Source organism: Amblyomma maculatum, chromosome 1 (genome assembly GCF_055883805.1).
Source record: "Amblyomma maculatum isolate TAMU_Amacu chromosome 1, ASM5588380v1, whole genome shotgun sequence".
In the NCBI taxonomy this organism is placed as follows: Eukaryota; Metazoa; Arthropoda; class Arachnida; order Ixodida; family Ixodidae; genus Amblyomma; species Amblyomma maculatum.
The window spans coordinates 331,988,690-332,008,420 of record NC_139344.1 but is presented as its reverse complement, the minus strand read 5'-3'; the positions used below and the strand labels follow the sequence as shown (position 1 = coordinate 332,008,420).

Here is a 19,731-nt window from a genome sequence, read left to right as displayed (position 1 = left end):
TAGGGAATGTTAACTGCAAGTTTAAGCGGCACACATGAATTCTATTGTCCACTATGTTTTTGGCTATTGCAGTGCTCCTGTTTAGCTTACTCTGCTCTCACAGCTGTCATGCGTACCTGCCAACCATTCCGATTTGCCCGGGAAACTTCTGATTTTAGATGGAACTTTCTGATTGTATGAACATTGCCCTATATCTCCCGATAAGTGGCTTCTGCCTGCGAAGAAAGTTTTTTTGTGAAACCGGCACCAAGGAATCTGCAGCCGCATCGTAATCGCCAGCATCACCATCAGGGGCTGTACTAGCACCATTGGCATCATCGGCTAACCGCCGATCAAGGCCAGTTTGAGCCAAGCTAAAATAGCTGTGGCTAGCCGGCGGCCACTTTAATGTACTGCTATAGTGAACTAAATTACGGGGTAGTGGATTGAGGGAAGGTCCGCGCCAGAACAGCACATGAAGCAGGGAGCGCCGAAGTCTCAGGCCTCCGCACGGCTGCGCTGTGGCTCCTTTCGCTTGCCACAGGCAGACCCTCAACCAGCCTGCTTATGTGGGGAATACGCTCTGCCTTGGAGTAAATGGGCTATCGAGGACGTTCTCCAATTTAGAGGACAAGGCATGCCATTCAGTAAAGGCTGTATTATCCGAGGGGATCGTGACCCATTGGGTCCCTGTCGCTGTTTTGTTGTAGCCACACGATTACGATGGCAAGGCGGCACAGGGCATGACAAATACACACACAGTTCTCAGTCACTGCCACACTCAAAGTCTCTCCAATGCCACACATAGAAATGGCGCTTAGATGGTGCCAGGAAAAGAGAGAAACTAAGACTTGCCCTGAACACATAGGCTGAAAGGGTCTCTTATAACACAGCGAGCCAGTCATTCGATTCGCGAGCACCAAAGAGCTGTTTGCTCTGAGCTTGGAGGTGAAAAGATTTGCGACTCACAGGGATAATAAAGAACGCAGTCGCTAGCAGTGTCACACTGATTGCATGCGAAATTTTGCATTAGCACATCCACGCATTTATGACCTTTTCCCATGCGCTGCTTTTAGCGAGGTTGACTCGTGCCTTTCCTTGTTGACTTCTCGGGCCATGTGTTTTGATTTCATTTCTGTGGCACTCTGCAACCCATAGTACTGGCTACTTCGAAGTTATCATTATCTGGAGTTCCTGAATATGAAGCAATTGGTACTGCATCCGGCGAATGAGCGGGCTTGCCACGTTGTATGCTCACTACCTGGCTGTTAAGGATATGCACATAGTCTTTTAATACGATTTCACTTCGAAATGCAGATCGCAGATGTCATTTTATTTCCAGCAGTTCATCTGTCTGCATGGTGCAATTTACGCTCCCATATGCACTCCTTCCGTATATTGCACACCCACTGCGACACTGAGATTTAATTTATGTGCCTAATGACTTCACGTTTAATTAGGCACAGACCCTATGGAGCACTTGTTTGGAATCATGCGGCAGTCCAGTGGATGCAATTCGCATCCTTCCCCGGAGCAGTTCCTCACCACTGTGAACTGCCTATCATTATATTGCCTTGCTTGGAGTGTTAATTGTCGGTGCCAGCCCCACTTCAGAAACAATAGATGCACTCCTCAGTGCGTGTGGCAAGAGCCAAACTATTACCCCGAAGCCTTTTGATGAGCTTCAATTGCTCAAGGTAAATTAAATAAAGCTGAAACTTCTCTCGTTAATGCGGGACCAACAAGCACACAACACTTGCCTTTAGTGGTCAGAAAGTGATTTGAGGATTATTTATTACATGGCAGAATACGTAGCCAGAAAATGTCTTGAAACTTCCCTTGCAAAGGCACTCTTTATGTATTTCTCAAAAGGTCTGTATACTGCATCATCACTGCTAGAAAATTTATTTCCAAAATGTTTTAGCATTGGAGAACTACATTCCACCAGCATCGGCAAAATAGCGCTTGTGCGGTTAAGGTGGGACACGGGTCTTTCGGACTAAAAGAATCTAAAAAATCACTATTTAGAAAATGCAATTTTCGAAATTAGTAGGTCTTCATCTACCTATCTGCCAAATTTTTCATCTCTATGGTCAGTATTTTAGTCACAATGCCAATTTATATAATTGATTTCGTCCAAATTTGGGCTTGAAACGGCCCCTGAAACAGCCATTTTCTGTGAGGCGTAGATCCTACTTCGTGCACGGCACCCGAGCCATCTTGGTTTCATTCGAAAGAGCTGCCTTTCGTCTTCAAATTGCCACCTGTTGTTTCCATTCGCCTGTTGGTCGCATAAAAAATAGCAAAAAAAAAAAAGAAAAGGTGGCGTTCGCAATCTCATTGGCTTTCGGGGTGCACGTGATAGCAGGGCGTCAGCACACACTGCTGGTGCTAGCTAGCAGCGCCTGCTTGGGCATGCCCGAGCTGCCAGAGCCTCGAGGAGATTGTGGAGGCGTGACGCCGCATTTTTTTTTTTTTAACGCTGAGCGGCATTCATGGCAAGGTTTTGGGAAAAAGAGATAAAAAAGGTTGTTGGTTAATCACCTCAAGTGATGCTCTGCCCCAGCTATGTCGCTCAGGCCAACAAAAGTTGTGCATCGAACGATCGAGCGTACGAGCCTGAAGTAGGCCTGGCATGATCCCCAGCACGGGAGACTGCTACTGCCAGCGCTCGCACCTGCTGCGACACAGTGATATCACAAGCTGCAGATGGGCAGAAAGATAAGCTCAAAACAGAAAAAGCTTGAACTCTCGGTAACTCTAGCAATGAAGCGGTAGTCGGATTGTTTTCGTGACAATGACAGCAGTGCGGCGGACAATCCGCTTGGCGAGGCGGAGTTCATGATCGTCAGGTGTAAGCAGTTTGCCGAGACTGGCGAAGTGTAAAACATACGGCGGCGATATTCACGTTGAAAAAGGTGATCGTGAATAAGAAATCGCTGTCAGTTATTCTCCAGTGCGTAAACTGCGAGGACACGTCAACGTCGTCAGAGAGCTTGCTGCGCATTTGCACCGATTGGATCACGTTCATAGTCTTTAGTGAATGGGCTTGCTTTCCGTGCAATGCAGAACACTGGGGAGGAGCAAACAGCTGCAAAAGACCTTTTTTTTTTTTCGCAATGAACGTTCTTTACCACAGTCTTGATTCGAGAACGTGGCATAACGACATACATGAAAACAAAAAAAAGTTGCTGCTTTCATGTTACTCGCGCAGCCAAAAAAGTGACAACTGAACGTCCTGCAACTACAAATCAAAATGAAAGAGGTGACAGTTCAACGTTGGAAAGCAAAGAGACTACATCCCTGAATGTTTCTAGCTATTTTAAATTGTAAATGCTTGCATTGCACCAGTAAATGTCTGTTAAATAATCCCCCATCTCTTTTTCTGCTCTTTTCTCAAAACATGCATTGTCGTCCACTTTTAGTTTTGCGGCCTCAATATCTTGGAATCCAAAGCACATACAGCTGAACTTTTTTTTTTGCAATGGGAAGCTGCATGTATGCTATGTGAAATGTTGGAAGCATATTTATTGTTCTTCAGTTAAAATTAATAATTTTGATGAGTTTATTCTCATTTGGTACACAAACGTTGTATGCTGAAATTAATAAGGCTGCAAAATGAGTGCTAATTAACATACCGGGAAACTGCTCCCAACATTTCTTATTTACTCTTCTGGATATCTAACCATGCTTTAATTTTAAGTTTTTAACAATTCATTATTTCAGAATTTAGGCTTTAAACAATGGAAGTTGATTACTGATTATATTGAAAACTAATTGGGCTACAGGAAAAAAGATTGCATATTTGAAATCAGCATGAAAAATTCATGAAGTCTACGAATTTTTATCACAATTTGCCGAAAAATAACAAAACTAGCTCTAAGACCCATGTCCTTTCTAAACTTACCATTGATGGTACCTTCTTGACACTGGCATGCAGTCGGGATGTGTTTCACACCCAGGAGGTTATGCATAGAACCTTTTTCCTAAGAATTCGTCTTTTTTTTCTTGCTCTATGTAGATTGAACGGACATACAGCAGCGGCACGTACCGGGCAGGCCCGCTGCACCAGATGAGCCTCGTCGGCACAGTGCATGAGGAGGTTGGCGGCTACTTCCCGGAGTTCCTGGCACTGCTGGAGAAGTGCCCCTTCCTGCACCTAACCATGCCGTGGGGTCCCATGTCCAGTGTACAGATGGATTCCCCACAGGTGAGCCCCACTGCTGAATGCACTGATGGCAAAAATGATGGTGAGGGGGACTATGTAAACCAAATAACACACCAGATGTCTAAAAAAAAAAAAAAAAAAAACCGGGGAGATGGCACAAATGGCTGCACAGCTTTTCTTTCTGGACCTATCTCCAGAACAAGGCACTGCACCAAATCGTTTGGAGGCTTCACTTGCGTGCCAATGCCTCAACAGCGCTGGAGTGCACACGGTTTATGTTGGCCTTGCCCGAACGCAGGACGTCCAATAGCACCACGAATGCAGTAAAATTTTTATTAAATCGGCCTTTGGGGAAAATTTTTAAACTATCAGGAGGTTCGAATTATCAAATGGGCTGAAAACATTGCCGAAAACCGTTCGTGTCACAGCAAGTTTATGTGATGAACACCTGGAACATGGCTGTTTAATACATTTAAGATGCAAGCTAGGCGACAACGACAATTTTTCTCGGTTTTTTTCACGTGCTTCGCTTTGTAAACACTGTTGGGAACGTCAAGGAATTGCTTTGAAATCGTAAAGGCGTCTGTATTTAATTTTTTTTCCGTTCTTGGCTTATTAGAGCTCCTGTTTCAGTGCTTTCATCGCTAAAACATGACAGGCTGTTGATATGTACGGTCCTCATTGTCCCTTTATTTAAAGGGCATGCCGGTGTGCTGATCTGGTCATGTGCGTTTCTTCCGCCTGGCAGGAGAGCAATGATGGGCCCATCCTGTGGGTTCGGCCCGGTGAGCAGATGGTGCCCACGGCGGAGCTGGCTCGGTCGCCCAGCAAGCGTGGCAGCGTGTCGGGGGCAAGGCGCAGCGAGCTGCGCAAATTGCAGTACCTTCCCCGTGCTTCAGAGCCACGCGAGATGCTCTTTGAGGATCGCACGAAGTGTCATGCGGATCACGTTGGCCAGGGCTTTGACCGACTCACCACGGCTGCCGTCGGTGTGCTCAAGGCAGTCCACTGCAGCACCGGGTACGTGGACTCTTCGTTTTCTTTTTTTCCGGCTGCATGTTATCTCTGCAGAGTTCTTATTATTGTGTAGTCAGCCGTGGTGCGAAAATGCAGAGCTTCTGAAGCATTCGCCTTGTCAGGTGTTACAGCTTCCCGTGTCCATCTATAACAGAAGCACATCATCATCAGATTTTGTTGACATTTCTTCCCCCTTTCTGAAGTTCAAGCATTGACTGCTTACATGTGTGGCACTCTGCACGCATAGGTTAGGGAAATGCAACCAAGCCACTAAGTTTCAATACAAAGCCTAATGTCTTTCTTCCTTTGTTTCTTAGACATTTGCCTAAGGAGGCTGAGGCTAAAAGCTCGGTCGCCTGACGTGGCCTCAGCCCCCTGCTGCATGATCAGTAAGCATCGAAAATAGAATAATATTACGGCAGGCTGGCACACAACAGTATCCTTGATCAGGACATAAAAGGGAGGAAACGAAACAATAGTGACATTTGTGCACAGTGTTTTGAAAAAATTATGTAGGTACAATATGAATAGAATGAGGACACTTAATAGGTACAATTTAACGGTGAGTATCACAGGCATGCAAAAATAATAAAAGTAAATGAAATATACACTGTAGAAAACCCTTTATCAGAGAGATTGTTTTTTTTACATTTTAAACAATAGGTCTCGTAAACAAATACACAATCAGTTACAGATTCACCGGACAAACGATTTAAGTACAATATTGCACTGGTAAGCAAACAAGGAAACACTGACCAACAGATCGTCAAAAGCATGTGCGCGCGGAGTAATATTACTGTGGGTACGCAATATCACTACATCACTTACAATCTTTCTTAAATGCAGAAAAGGGTTGACAGTAGTTTATGGGGATATCTCTTCTATTGAGCGTTTTTTAAACTGGAAGGACAGTGCTTGGCGACCATAATTTGTTCTCGTTATGGGTATCTTTATTTTAAGATCCCTGATTGCGTAAAGCTTAATCTGCCTGTAGAAGTGTTGTGGAAACAATTCTTATGTATCCAGTGCAGCAGCTTTAAATTAGTAAACCTTGCCGGCCTTCAGTATACTATAGTATTTCAGAAAGAGTGGGTGATTTCTTAGTTTATATTTCTCATCACGATAATTTTCACATATATCCAATACCTGCTTCTGTAAAGTAATTAATTTTTTGTAATTGTGATCAGTAGTTGTGCCCCAGACTAATATACAATTGGTTATTCTTGAGGAGAAAAGAGAGTAATACAGGGCTTGTTTCAACCAAGATGGGATTAAGTGTTGAATTCTGTAAAGACAACCTGTAACTCGTGACAAATCAGACTTAAGGCTATTGATGTGGGTGTTCCATGAAAGATCACTGCTGAGGGCATCTCAAAATCTCAGTTAAACATACTCTGAATGTTGTAGTTGAGCTGGTCTAGCATTCCTGGTTGTCTTTTATGGGCTGAGGTGTTTGTACAGCAGGGACTACATAATTAACCATGTAGATCATGTAGTGTTCCCGTAAGGGCACTGGGCACCCTGATTTAAGTCATACCTGAGCTCTATCCAATGTGCCATTACTCTCTTTCTCTCTCTCTTTCTCTCTCTCTTTCTCTCCTCTTTTAATCAGAAGCAATGCTGTGAAATTAAAATTAGTCTGTACATTAGACTCCCGATGATACGTATCTGGAAAGATTTTTCTGGTCTGAGTGTGTCATGTAGAATCTACAGAAATTTGGACGTTCCGAGCACTCACCCACATCACTATTCATGACACGAACACGAGTTACACGAGAACTAATCGCTACCTACACTTTGCTGTGTCATGATTGCCAGTCATGCTGTTGACACTACGAACAGTAGGCACTGAGCAGTAGCATGTCTTGAGTAATGCTGTCAAGCAAAAGAAAAGATATGCATAAATGCATTTAAGGTGATTTTGCATGTAAATTTTCTTCACTTTGGATGATGCGAATTTTTTTTCGGCCTCATGAGATATGTGTACATTCTTTGCAGTTCAGTTCTCTTGATTTTCTTCCCAATAAAAAGGAAAACAAGGCAATAGGCAAAGAGCCTCATGTTCCATCTGCAGTACATCATTGACATACTACTGTTCTTATATATATGTATATAATTTTTAAAAGGTTAAAAGCATGAGACAGATGAAATGTGGAGTTCTTTAGAGCTTTTGAGTCCACAGGCCTGAATAAAGTTTCAGGGAAAGTTACAAACCAGCATGACCATAACCAGAAAGAGCCAGGGATGGAATTCGTTTTCTAACGAGGACGAAAACTGAATAGAGTCCCCTCAGTCGGGTCGATGCAGTACAAATGCAATGGCAGTCTTGCACAGTTTCACTAAGCCTAAATGTGCCCTGCTCCCAGTGAAGCTCCAGCGAAAGCACTTTGCAACTAACCACCTCTTATCTTAAGGTGCCTAGTGGTGTTACCTGTCCCCACCAACACAATAGCGTCGCATTAAAATTAATGCAAAGCTTATTTTCATTACGTCTTTTGTCAGCGTGTCGAGCGATTCGGAAACCTGAAGTTCGAGACCTCGGGCCGATGAAACATTGCAGGTGTTCGTGCACCAAATCACATCCTTATGTGCCTGCTTACTAAATCCAATTCAACAGAGGAGTGTCAGCAGGGCTTTCAAAATTTAAAACTGACTGCGGCGGCTGTCTTTGGTGAAATGGAATGAGATACTATTGACCTGTTTGGAAGAAAATGTCGGCTTCTTCCGTGAAAACATTGCAACCTCGCTGCAAAAATAGTTCGTTGTGAGGAGAACAATTGCATTGCCTGGCATAGCTTGCCGGTAGGGAACCGGAAGTACTTCATTGTAGCGGGATTTTACTGTACAGTTATGTCAAGAGAGGTGCACGACAATGTTCTCTAGGCATTGAGGCGGGCGTGACCAAGTTTCAGGATCTCGGCGGTCGCAGTGAATGCAATTGAGCTGCTGCTTTAGGAGGAATTAGTCGCAAAACGTTGACTGCAGCTTTGTTGAGTAGTGTAACAACTGTGATGTGCTGCAAGTGCTCAAACATTTCACGCTTGCTTTTTTTTTTTTCAGGTCATTTCTAAGACCAGTTAGTTATGATATCTTACGCATTCTGATGGGCTGCAAATTAACAAGACTCTACTATAGTTTGATCTAGGAATGTGTATGTAAAGTGTAGTTAGTGTGATTCATACCTGCAGAATTTATATTTATTCCCACCAACAGTGCGGAGCTGGTTTGTTGCAAGTGTGTGTGTGTGTTTGAGTGAAGGAAACATGACAATAAATTTGAATTTTTTTAAGATGTGGTGCCCGATTTGCATTATGCTTCTGAGCCATGCCTGCTGCTTGTGAAAATTGCATGACAACAAATCTTCGCGGTTAACTAGAGTCCATGCAACAATGCTAGATAGTTGGGGAAAGCACAATGTGTGACCTCTGCAGGCTACGCTCATCACTTCCCTCTGCAGGTATTCGCTTGCTCCAGAGATGGTGGCGGCATCACACGCGGCCTCTTTCTGATGCAGCAACCTGGTGGTCAGTCTCCACGGTGCGGGCAACCGCATTGCTATGGGGCAGGAAGACGTTTCTCAGAAATTAGAACATATTTGCTATTTATTCTCTAATACGTAACTCAGTGAGCGTTTGAAAAAAAATAAACTGAAGGTGCTGTACCATTATCAAGGAAAAAAAGCAGAAAAAGCAGTGATTAAGCGAGTTAGAGAGGGTAAGGGCACTTCAGCCCCATGAACCATGCGTTTCTTTGTTGACGCTGTGGGCCACTTCGTCAGTCATTCATATTCAGAATTCTGTTCATATTCCCATCACAGAGCATTAATATGGACTAAATTTAGAATGCCGCGGTTATGGGAGCATTGCAGTACTTGCTCAGTTGATTTTGAATGTATATCTGACATTTTCTGCCAAACAGTTGCAGAAAAGAAAGCCTTTTCATTCATTCTCGCATGCATTTCCCTGCATTACAGTTTTTATTATTGTTGTTATTATTAAACTTCGTCGTCTGGTCTGCCCTTTACTGCAAAATAGCAGAATAAATCTTACTGTTGCAGCTATCAGAACATGCAATGCACGCAGAATGCAGATTGTGCTATGCTAGGTTATTTATCCCACTTTGTCACTAAGCACAGCCGCTGAAATTGGCATGCACTTAAACTGAATCGCTGCTCTTCCTGCATTTCTCAGATTCTAATATTCAGTTGTGATTCAAGGAAGTAACTCAAGTCATCATCTTCCCTGATGTTCAACAGGGAAGCTGTAATGTCCCTGACTGCTCTTTCATTGCCTATGTTAGCTAGTATTTCTCCTCCGTTGATCTCACCTGAGTTGTAGATTGTAAGACATCTAGCGTCAAGACTCGGTTCAACGCCTCAGAGCCTAATCACTGAAGCAAATTCCAGCAAAGCATTTGCCGTAGACATGTTGACAACATCTTAGCTTTTCGCTGCCTCCACAATCTTGTTTCAGGACCTCCATGGTTTGTTTCCTTTCCTTCTGCACCCTGTCGTGTGCAGTGGGTTAAAAGCAGCATTGTGGTGCAGCCATTGAACATAGAGTGCATGAAAGCTGCTGCCATGCCGTTGACTGTGTACAGTAGCAGCACATTGTTGGCCATTATGTAGAGAACTGCTGAACAATTACAAAGTTGAAATAGAGAGGTTTTTTTATTTTATTTTTATATATTATATATATATATTGTACTTTGTACTTTAACAATACCAGTGGGACTCGAGAGATTGGTTGGTGATATAATCAAGATGAGGTTACAATATAATCGTGACAACAGAACTTGCATATTTCAGTAACATTTGTTTTACAGGTCCTATGAATTTCGTTTTAGCGGGATTTGACTGCACTGTAGTGATGCACAAACTTAACTGTTTTAGGATGAGGCTGTGAGACCTTATGCTCATCACAAGCTGTGCGTGTCTCTAGACATTGTTACTATGCACCTTTACAACTGTTGCAATCGCTTCTGTGTAAGCCTTGTTTCAGTGTGTCTGTAACGGGTTGTACTACTAACGCTGTGTTTCAAGGAAAGTTTAGTTTGCCTCTGTTTTGTCAGTTACCCCAGGCAGCACAAAAACATCGGTCCAATACTGATCCTGTGTTGACAATGCCCGGCCCTACATAAAACCAGTACTTATCCTAATATTGGGCCGATGGCTTTTTGTAGTAGACTGTCCCTTCATAGCGAGGAATAGCTGTGCTTTATGCTGAGCATGACTAAAACAGAATGGAATGTGAACTTCCCTATGTGTGTGATGCCGCAGGGGAGACACCAATCGGATTACCAAGGATGTCGTGGCATTCCACGCCGCAGACTTCAACCAGTTGGTGGAGAAGCTGCAGCTAGATCTGCATGAGCCACCCGTTTCGCAGGTGAGAGAGGCTGTTATTCTCTCTTGATGGCCTTGGGAGGGAAGCCATATAAGCCATAGTCTTCTTTGCTGTGCAAGTGAAATACAGTAATACCTCGATAATTCAAACTCGGTTAATTCGAAATCCCGGATAATTCGAAGGTTTTCTGCGGTCCCGTGTTTTCCAATGTAAATTTGGCCGGATAATTCGAACAGGCGGCCTGCGCCAGCCCGGTTAATTCGAAAATTTGGACTGCTATGCGGCAATGCCTGATCCATGTTTCGCCGCAAACCCGGCGAAACGACGGCCCTACGGAGCCGCGAGGCAAAGCCACATAGTAATGGTGATGATTTATAGGCGAAGCGCCCCAGCCGGAGCACTCTGCACAAAAATCGGTCCACAGTGCGCCTCGCGCACCGCTGAAACACGCGCCTGCAGAGGAGAAGACGTGCTTCACTGCAACACGGCGGGCATACCGGTTTTTATCACGTGACCTCGCCCCCACTCCATCCCTTGGTGTGCTTCCCCCACTCTTCCCCCGTGCCTCGGACGCTGCAAGTACGCCACCACCACCGCGCCGGTCTTGCCTGCGCCATTTCTTTGTGTTGTGCGCTGTGGTTAGGGGTCGGCTACTGTGCCGTTTTTTTGGGCGGGTCTGTGCAGAAGTGCTAGCTTTGTGACCGTAGCAGTGCAGAAATGCCAAAGTACAAGACTTTAACGCTGCAGCAGAAGTTCTGCTTGATCCAGGAAGCAGGCAAGAGCGCTTGTTCGAAGACCGAGTTGGCCAAAAGGCATGGCGTGCCCCTCTCGACGTTGTCCACAATATTGAGCAACAAGTCAAAAATACTAGAGGCTTACGGCAAGACCTATTCTTCGAAGCGGTCACGAGTGCGGGCTCCCACGTATCAAGATGTGGAAGCTGCTCTGCTTCGCTGGCTGCAGAAAGCAAACGCTGCCCACCTTCCCGTCAATGGAACGCTACTGCGGGAGAAGGCTAACGACCTAGCTCTACAACTTCTACGACCGCATCAATGCACTCTGCGCAGAGGATGAGTCCAACGCAGTCGGCTTCGCCGAGTATATCAACATTGAGAGCGAAGAGCAGACTGGCTACTCTGACTTGGAGAGTGAGATCACTGCTGGTACGAACATGCGCGATGACAGCGACGATAGCGACGACGACACCGACGAGCCTCCCCGAGCACCTGCTCTTGGTGAAGTTATCGGATCGCTGAACGTTATCCGCAGTTTTGTTGAGTGCCGCGGTGGAAGTTCAGAGATGTTTAGTCTATTTGACCAACTCGAGAGCATGACCTTAGGAGCCACAAACTACCGGACGCGGCAAACCAGCATCTCTGATTACTTTCAGTAGTAATTCAAAATATGCCGAATAAAGGTAACACGTTCCTGCAACGAATTTTTTTGCCTAAGTCTTATTTCTTGGTGTGTTCGGTTAATTCGAAAACCCGCTTAATTCGAAGATTTCTCGCGGTCCCGATGACTTCGAATTAACGAGGTTGTACTGTATATATTTCAGACCCTTTGGCCTAAGTTTAAAAACCTCTGGACTGGCATAATATCTGTTCGGTTTGCACATGCGAAAACTAGTAAGACAGCATGAAAGGCGTACTGTGCTTTGTCTGTGCCCATCCTACATTTCTGCTGCTTTTTGGGGTTGGTTCCGTTTTGAACTTTGGTACTAGCTGCAGCAGTATCGGGAAAAGTCATGTGAGCTTCTCAGCACCCCCAGTAAGCTTAAAAGCATGTTGATGATGGTTGGTGCTAAAACTAACAGGTAGTGTATGTGCTAGTTCCTAAAATTTGATATTGTATGTAACTTGTTTTAAGGTGGAGTTTTGAGCTCTGTATAAGGTTAAGCATATACTCTTGGAACCTTTGCATAGCTTTTCGGTTGTCCTTGGCCTTGTTTCTTTGATTGGCTTTAGTTGTACAAGAGTTGACCTCAGGAGGGGCTCAAACTGCTTTAGCAGTTGCTTAGAAACTTCGACGCTCAACATAATTCTTCTCATGGCCATTGCTATCTCATATGCTAAGCTGTCGGCATAAAAACTATCATAAGTGACATGCAACAAGGGGAAAAAAAAAAAGAAAAGAAAAAAGGCTAGACTAGTCTAGAGTACTCCATATTTTCGTCCTTTTTTTTTTTTCTCAGCTCGGCAATTTTCGTAAAATAGAAACTAAAACAGGGGTGCAACAGCAAAGTTCGTAGTAAGTGGACCACCTATAATACGGGCAAAAAGAGCGAGACGAAAGTTAACTTTATTTTTGAAAAAAGTCCTTAATGCATGTCTGCATCTTTAAAGCTGATCGCATCACTGCCTTTTCTAATTTTTCCAGCGCGGTAATATGTTCATCGCCAAGGCCTCTGCTGCACACGAGTTCCTTAAGCGACGCGATGTAACCAATCGCGGTTGAAGCGTTCAGAGCAACCGACGGTAGAGCAGCATCCTCGTCATCGTCGTCGTTGGTCTCTGGGCAGTCAGGAAGGGCTCGCACTTCACGCACAATAGCTTCGTCAGTGCATGGCTCCGCAATGTCAGCGTCGTCATCAGCAGAAACGAAATCGTCCCAGGCAACGTCAGGTCCGGCCAGCTGCGTGTCAACGACGCGTTGCCACAAGTCCTCGTGCGACCGGTCTTCCGGTGGGTGATCTATGGCGTCCTCGGTGCCTGGACCCATAAAACCCGCAAGCAATTTGCTATGCACTCCGCGGTGAGTTCCATCCACGCCGCTTTCAACATCTCCACGGCGGCAAGCAAGCTGATGCGAACTGGCATGGCAGCATCAATCGCGATCAACAAGCGTTGGATGACGCGCCGCTGGTAGCACACCTTGAACGCATGAATGATGCCCATATCCAGCGGCTGAATTTTGCAGGTTGCATTGGGAAGCAAGAAGAGTACTGTCACCGCACTCAAGGAAGGCTGCACATGGTGCGCCGCACAGTTATCCAGCACGAGCAGGACCTTCCTGTTTTTTCGTGCCATGTCGCAGTCGAACTCGACAAGCCACTCGGCAAATAAGTCATGACTCATCCAGGCTTTTGTATTGTTCCTGTAGCATACGGGCACGTAGCTTCTAAAGCATCGCGGCTTACGTGACTTGCCAATGACAAAAGGCAGCCACCGGTCACTGCCGTCCATATTAACACACAGAAGAACGGTTATGAGCAACTTGCTGTTCTTCCCTCCTGCGCACTTGTCGCCTTTCAAGGCATACGTTTTAGATGGCAACATCTGATAAAACAACGCAGTCTCGTCGGCATTGTAAACGTCCCGTGGAGCATAGCTCGTGATTGTTGGGAGGTTGTCGGAAAGCCACGCATCGACGTCCTCGTTGTTCACAGACACGGCCTCGCCGACGACCGCCTTGAAAACAATTCCGTGGCGAGCCTTAAACTGGTGGAGCCATTCATTGCCTGGGCTGAAATCGGGAAAGTCCAAAAGGAAGGCGAAGTCTTTAGCCTTGGAGAGCATCAGCGGTCCACTGATCGGAACGTATCGAGACCGGGCGTCAGCGAACCACTTCAGCAGTGCGTCCTCAACGTCCGCGTAGGTCGCCTTCCGAAGGCGCTTTCTAGTCATCGGGTCGGCATTCAAAGTAGCACCAAGAATCTTTTCCTTGCCCTTAGCAATGGTTGAAATAGTCGATTTCGACTGTCCATACTTCTTGACCAGTTCGCAGTTTTTTGCAAGTTCGTTAACAATGGCCATCTTCGTTGCGATTTCGACAGCTTTCCTTTTAGCACCTGAAGAGGTCGGCGTACAGTCCTCCATCGCATCAGGCGCAAGTCAAGCCCTTGGGCTCGCACGTTGAGGCAGCCTTCAACTCCCCGATCTGGGAAAGGCACGGATGCAGCAACGATGTCAACGCCGTGCCATCGCACAGAAAGAATCGATGGCGCAACGCCCTCAGCGCGGGGTGGCAATGGAGCAACAAATGGAGAACCGGTTTGAGCCGGTAGAGCAGGCGCCTGACTTTCCGGATTGGCCGACGCAGATCAGGTGGATGCATCACAGCGACGCGGGCGGCGCAACTTTCTCTTTCGACACCGCGCTCGCGCTTTTTCGTTTTCATTTCTCAACACGCGCTTTTTATTTTTTACTTTATTTTACCCGCAAAGGAACACCGGGGGACGCTTTGTGCACTCTGTGGTCACGTCGTGTCAGGGGAACACGAAGTGCACGAAATTTGCCTGCCGCGGGTTCGCAGTCGAGCGAAACTGCGCCAAACACCGCCGGCTCGGTCAACTACGGGGGCCCGACAGCTTCGCGTTCGCTCTAACCGAGTGTTGAGGCCACAATAGTTCGTTCTAGGTGAGACACTGTGCCATTGCCCCAATATATATTTTGACGGTAGCACCACCCTCGTTCGTACTAAGCGAGCGTTCGTTATATCTGCGGCTGTTATAAGTGGGCTGGACTGTAATACTGGCTACATGGGCTGTAGATGGGCCAATTTGAATTAAGTTCTCATTGTACAGCATATTTAACGGGCATTTGCATTTTAGGCCCTAAGTTTCCTGCCGTCTGTTCTAAATGACACATCTTTTGCGAACATGCCACTGAAAGCGTCTCTCTCTCTCTCTTTCTCGGTGCAGTGTGTCCAATGGGTGGAAGACGCCAAGCTGAATCAGCTGCGCAGGGAGGGGATTCGTTATGCACGCATTCCGCTGTGCGACAACGACATCTACTTTCTGCCCCGGAACATCGTCCATCAGTTCCGGACGGTGACAGCCGTAGCAAGCGTGGCTTGGCACGTGCGCCTGCGCCAGTACTATCCACAAGAGAGCACCACACCTACTTCCACTGAGGCTCCAAGTCCTGAGGCTGCTACAGTGAAAAAGGAAGTCAAGGTGGAGGACTCCAAACCTCGCAAACGGGAGGCTGATTCAAAGACTCCCAAGGAACCTTCCTCTAAGAAGATCAAGCTCGAACCAGGCAAGCCATCTGTGCCCTTCGGGGAGAGGAAGCCGGAAGAGGTGGCAGTGGTGGCAGCGGCGGCAATGGCTCAGCTATCATCACAATCATCGACTCCGAAGAAGCACAGTGGGGACAAGCACAAGGTTGCCAAAGATAAGAAGGAAAAGATAAAAGAGGTCGATGCGAAATCCTCTTCAGAGTCAAAAGCACAGCACACAATGAAAGTTCACTCGGCAGCGAGTCATGCAACTAAGCAGCAGCTTCAAAAGCCTTCTTCTGCCTTGAAGGAGCAGCTGGAAGTCAAAGCTGAAGCAAACTTGCCCAACTTGGATGTGCCTATCAAAGTGGAGCCCTTGGAGAATGGCATTGGCACCATTGTTGTGGGTAGTTGCATCCCATCAAGTGCCGCACCTAATTCAGCTCTCACTGTTGCGCCTGCTTCTAGTACGGCAGTAGTCTCAGTGGCCTCACCTGTGCAGACGGCTGAAGGGCAAAGTGACTGTGTGTCTTCCTTGAGCACATCAGTGACGACTTCGAGTTCACCAGTGCCCAAGACAAACCCCTTGGTGTCATCTTTACTGCCGTTGCCGAAGACTGCTAGTTCGTCGACTTCTGCAACACTCCCTTCCGCAAAAAGTGCTGGTGCAGCGCATACCGTGGTTTCAGTTTCAAAGAGCGGCTCTACAGTTACTGCTGATAGTCTCCTTAACTCAAAGAGCAATTGTATTGTGGCCACTGAAACTACCTGCAAGACATCAACAGCAGCAGCTGGTACTAGCTCAAAGAACAGCACTGTAGTGACTGCAGTCACTAGTGTGAAAAGCACTTCCACATTGACAACCACAGTTTCTTCAAGGAACAATACTTTGACATCAACTGCAACCCCATCTTCAAAAAGCAGTTCTACAGCTACCAGCGTAGCTCCTTCAAAGAGCATGTCTATGTCCAGCAGTGCCACTTCTTCAAGGACTAGTTCCACAGCATCCAGTACTCTTTCCTCAAAGAATAGCATTGCAGTGAGTGGTACAGCTCCTTCAAGGAACTGTTCTGCATCGACACTGCCTCCGAAAAGCAGCGGCACATTGTCGGCATCTAAGGGCAGTTTGATTGCCAGTTCTGCAGCTGTCACAAGTACAAGCTGTGCAAATGGAATCATGGCTGCATCATCCCGTAGCGATGCAGTTACTCCAGCCTCATCTCCGAGAACTGTATGTGTAGTGACCTCGTCAACTTCTCATATCAGCAAGATCAGTGCATCATCGACCGCAGTGTCATCTTCAAAGAACAGTTTGTCATCTGCAGCAGGAGTTGCCCTTCAGAGTTCGAAGAGTAGTCGTGCTGGTACTCCTCCATCATCCAAAGGCAGCGTGACCTCCTCGACAGCTGCGTACTCCACTGCCATTAAGGGTGGCTTTGCGTCTTCTGCTTTCATGCATTCAACATCCAAGGTCAGTTCCAGTTCAGCCATTACCACCCAGCATGCAGGGCACAAAAGTGGTTCTGCTGCAGCTTCCTCTTTCTCCAGAATTGGTTCCACTGTTTCCACCGTCATTCACTCTACCCCCAAAAGTAGTTCAACAGTCACATCATCTATAGCTGTCTCACCTCTAGAGATCCTACTTCCTATCACAACAGCTGCCACCATCTCTAAGATGTCACCAGCCACCTTTTCGACAACTTCAGCTAGCAAGGCCATGCCTGCATCCCCATCCGCACGGCCTGGACCCCATCTGTCGACAGTGCCAAGTGTACCAAGGCCAGTGACAGCATCATCATCCTCTCTTGCCTTACCAAGGCAGTCATCCTCTTTGGTGAACAGATCTGCATTGTCATCATCTCATCGGTCCACTACACCACCTCTTCCTAGGCATATTCCTCCAGCCCCGGTTCCAACACCTATGGTGCGAACCACTCTGACGTCACCCATGGTTATGCCACACTTGAGAACAGTTCCACCGTCTGTGTCAACGGTATCACTGACTGCTCCCATGGCTGCACGGGGCAGCTACGAGGACTTTTCAAGGCACCTGGGGCCTGCATCAAACCCCATGTTCAGGGACATTCCCAAGCCTCCGGCCTCCCTGTTGAGTCCCTCCCTGCCCCACATTGCAGCTCCCATAATGGTGCCCTCCACCATGGCTCCGGTGACCCCCCAGCTGTTGACACCTGCAGTCGTGCCACACCCTTCCATTGTGGGGCCATTTGGCGAAGTCCCACCTGGCACCTACCTGCCGTCCATGGCGCATCCGCCACCGCACTATGACCCGGCAGCAATGGGCTACCTGGCCATGCCTAGTGGCGTTCCTGTTACGGCACCCAGCGCCGCATTTTCTGTGGCACCCAGCTTCTCTGTGCCACCACAGATGGCCATGCCACCCTACTGCCAACAAGTAGCACCACCCCCTCCACCACCGCCACCTCCCGTGGTTACTTCGACGAACGAGCCAGAGCAAGCTACGTTTGATGAGTATGATGACCCTGGCACACCGCTCATGGACGAAGAGCCTCTGCACGAGTCGCCGACGCCTCCTCTGTATGACTGCCACCAACCACTGAGACCGGATGACAGTGCAAAAGTGGTAAGAACATTAGACCTCCGGTGAGATGTTTCCTGGCAAGAAACAGTGTCCTGGTGGCGCCGTTACTTGTGCCAGACGCATATCTTGAGTGCATCTTTTAGCATTGCTCAGCTGTAGCTGAACTGAGTGCGGCTGCTTGCACAAACAATCGCAGAGAGAGGAGAAGGACAAAAGCAGCTTTGCCTGTGGATTCTCCTCTCCAGCTGCGCTTGCAGTGAACGATAAGGTGCATGTATTGGCACTGAGTCTCGTGCTGCTCTGACAAGCGGCTCTCGGGCTCTGACCTGGTGGAACTTTGCCGTAGACCGCTTGGGACTATTTGAGCTGACAAAAGAGCCTCCCTCTGCATATTCCGGTGAGGCTTTTGGGAACGCCGTTGGAACGCCCCAAAATCGTATTTCTGCTTGTCATTTGTGCGATGGCTGTGCCTCTGCGTATCACGTAAATGTGAAGGCTCGCTCCGGTTTTTGTCCGTTCCATTCATTTTCATATTTTTTTTTTTTTAAACTTAATATCACATAAGCCAGGTTGCATGATCAAACAAAGTTTGGTCTCGTGCTTGCGTTGCGTCACAAAGTTCTGTTTGCCGCACGATATACCCGCCCGGTTATTTTATTTTATTTCTTTCTGATCTGGTCCATTCGGTGTGTGTGTTTGTTCTGCACTGTTTGGAGGTGTTTAGCGGCACTGCTTAAGTTAATGCATTTTCAGATACTGGCATTTGAGCTGTTTCTTCGAAACAGCCCGTCATGGAAAAAGTGGATGCATGTGGTACGAGAGAGAGGGCTGCTGTTATGTGAGGAGGTAAAGAAATTGCTTGAATTTAGCTTTCATTTTAACTTATTTGATGTGTACATTGTTTCTGTGTTTCGGCATGGTTCAGTGGGCTAGAAGGTTTTGTTATTCTGCGTCTTGCGTGTTTTTTTGTCTGGAAATCTGGTCATCCTTGCCTCTTCTTTTGCCTTGATAAATGAGCTGCATAAGGCTTTCTCGCCTCCATTGCATGATGCATGTCTTTATTTATTCAAAATTGTGAATGCCATTGCTTTAATGCCAAAGTATACCATTGTGGTAATGCACAGCATGTGAAATTTCAAGCTTATGTCCTTTCTCAAAAAGGAGGAGCCAGGGCTAAGAATAGTGGAAAAGCAGCTTGATGTGGCACTGCTTCCATCAGTGTGAGAGTGTTCAACACAAGACCGCCTTAAAGTTTGGTATGTTTGAAAATTATTTACGGTATGTAAAAATGCTGTGCAGAATGCGCGGTAGAGAGAGGAGCTGAATGAAGTGCAGTGCTCCACAGTATATTCGTGTGTAAAAAGAAAGTGCACATCACTCGGAACAGCTTGGGACTGTATTTTGTTTTTCACTTAATTTTGCATTTACTGTGCATTGCATTTGAAAATGTATGAGTTGCATGTGTTGCTAATGGTGATGGAATTATGTCTTTTGACAGATCTGTTTCTGATCAGAGAGGTCATATTACTTTCCTTGGTGGTAATTCAGTTCAAGTCTCTCTTTTATTCTTTAACTTTTTTGTAATATAATGTTAAAGTTGCATTAAGAACTGCTGAATGCACCATTGTGTAATGTTCACAAAACATCTTAAAGCTGTTGGCAGCATGTAAATTTGAATCTTTCCGTTGCTTTCTTTAACGGGCTGATAATTATGTTAGATA

At 46.5% G+C, this 19,731-nt stretch overlaps 1 protein-coding gene across 1 annotated transcript in view; it reads left to right on the top strand.

The window, feature by feature from the left end:
* The window catches only part of LOC146207428 (uncharacterized), a 42,986-nt gene extending 24,427 nt beyond the window's left edge, over positions 1–18,559 (top strand). Inside the window, exons 5-8 of the mRNA XM_084587350.1 lie at positions 4,001–4,189; positions 4,896–5,167; positions 10,443–10,551; positions 15,152–18,559. Coding sequence (XP_084443476.1) covers positions 4,001–4,189; positions 4,896–5,167; positions 10,443–10,551; positions 15,152–18,076 — 3,495 coding nt within the window. The 3' untranslated portion in view covers positions 18,077–18,559. The remainder of the gene's footprint in view (positions 1–4,000; positions 4,190–4,895; positions 5,168–10,442; positions 10,552–15,151) is intronic.
* Positions 18,560–19,731: the final 1,172 nt, after the last annotated feature.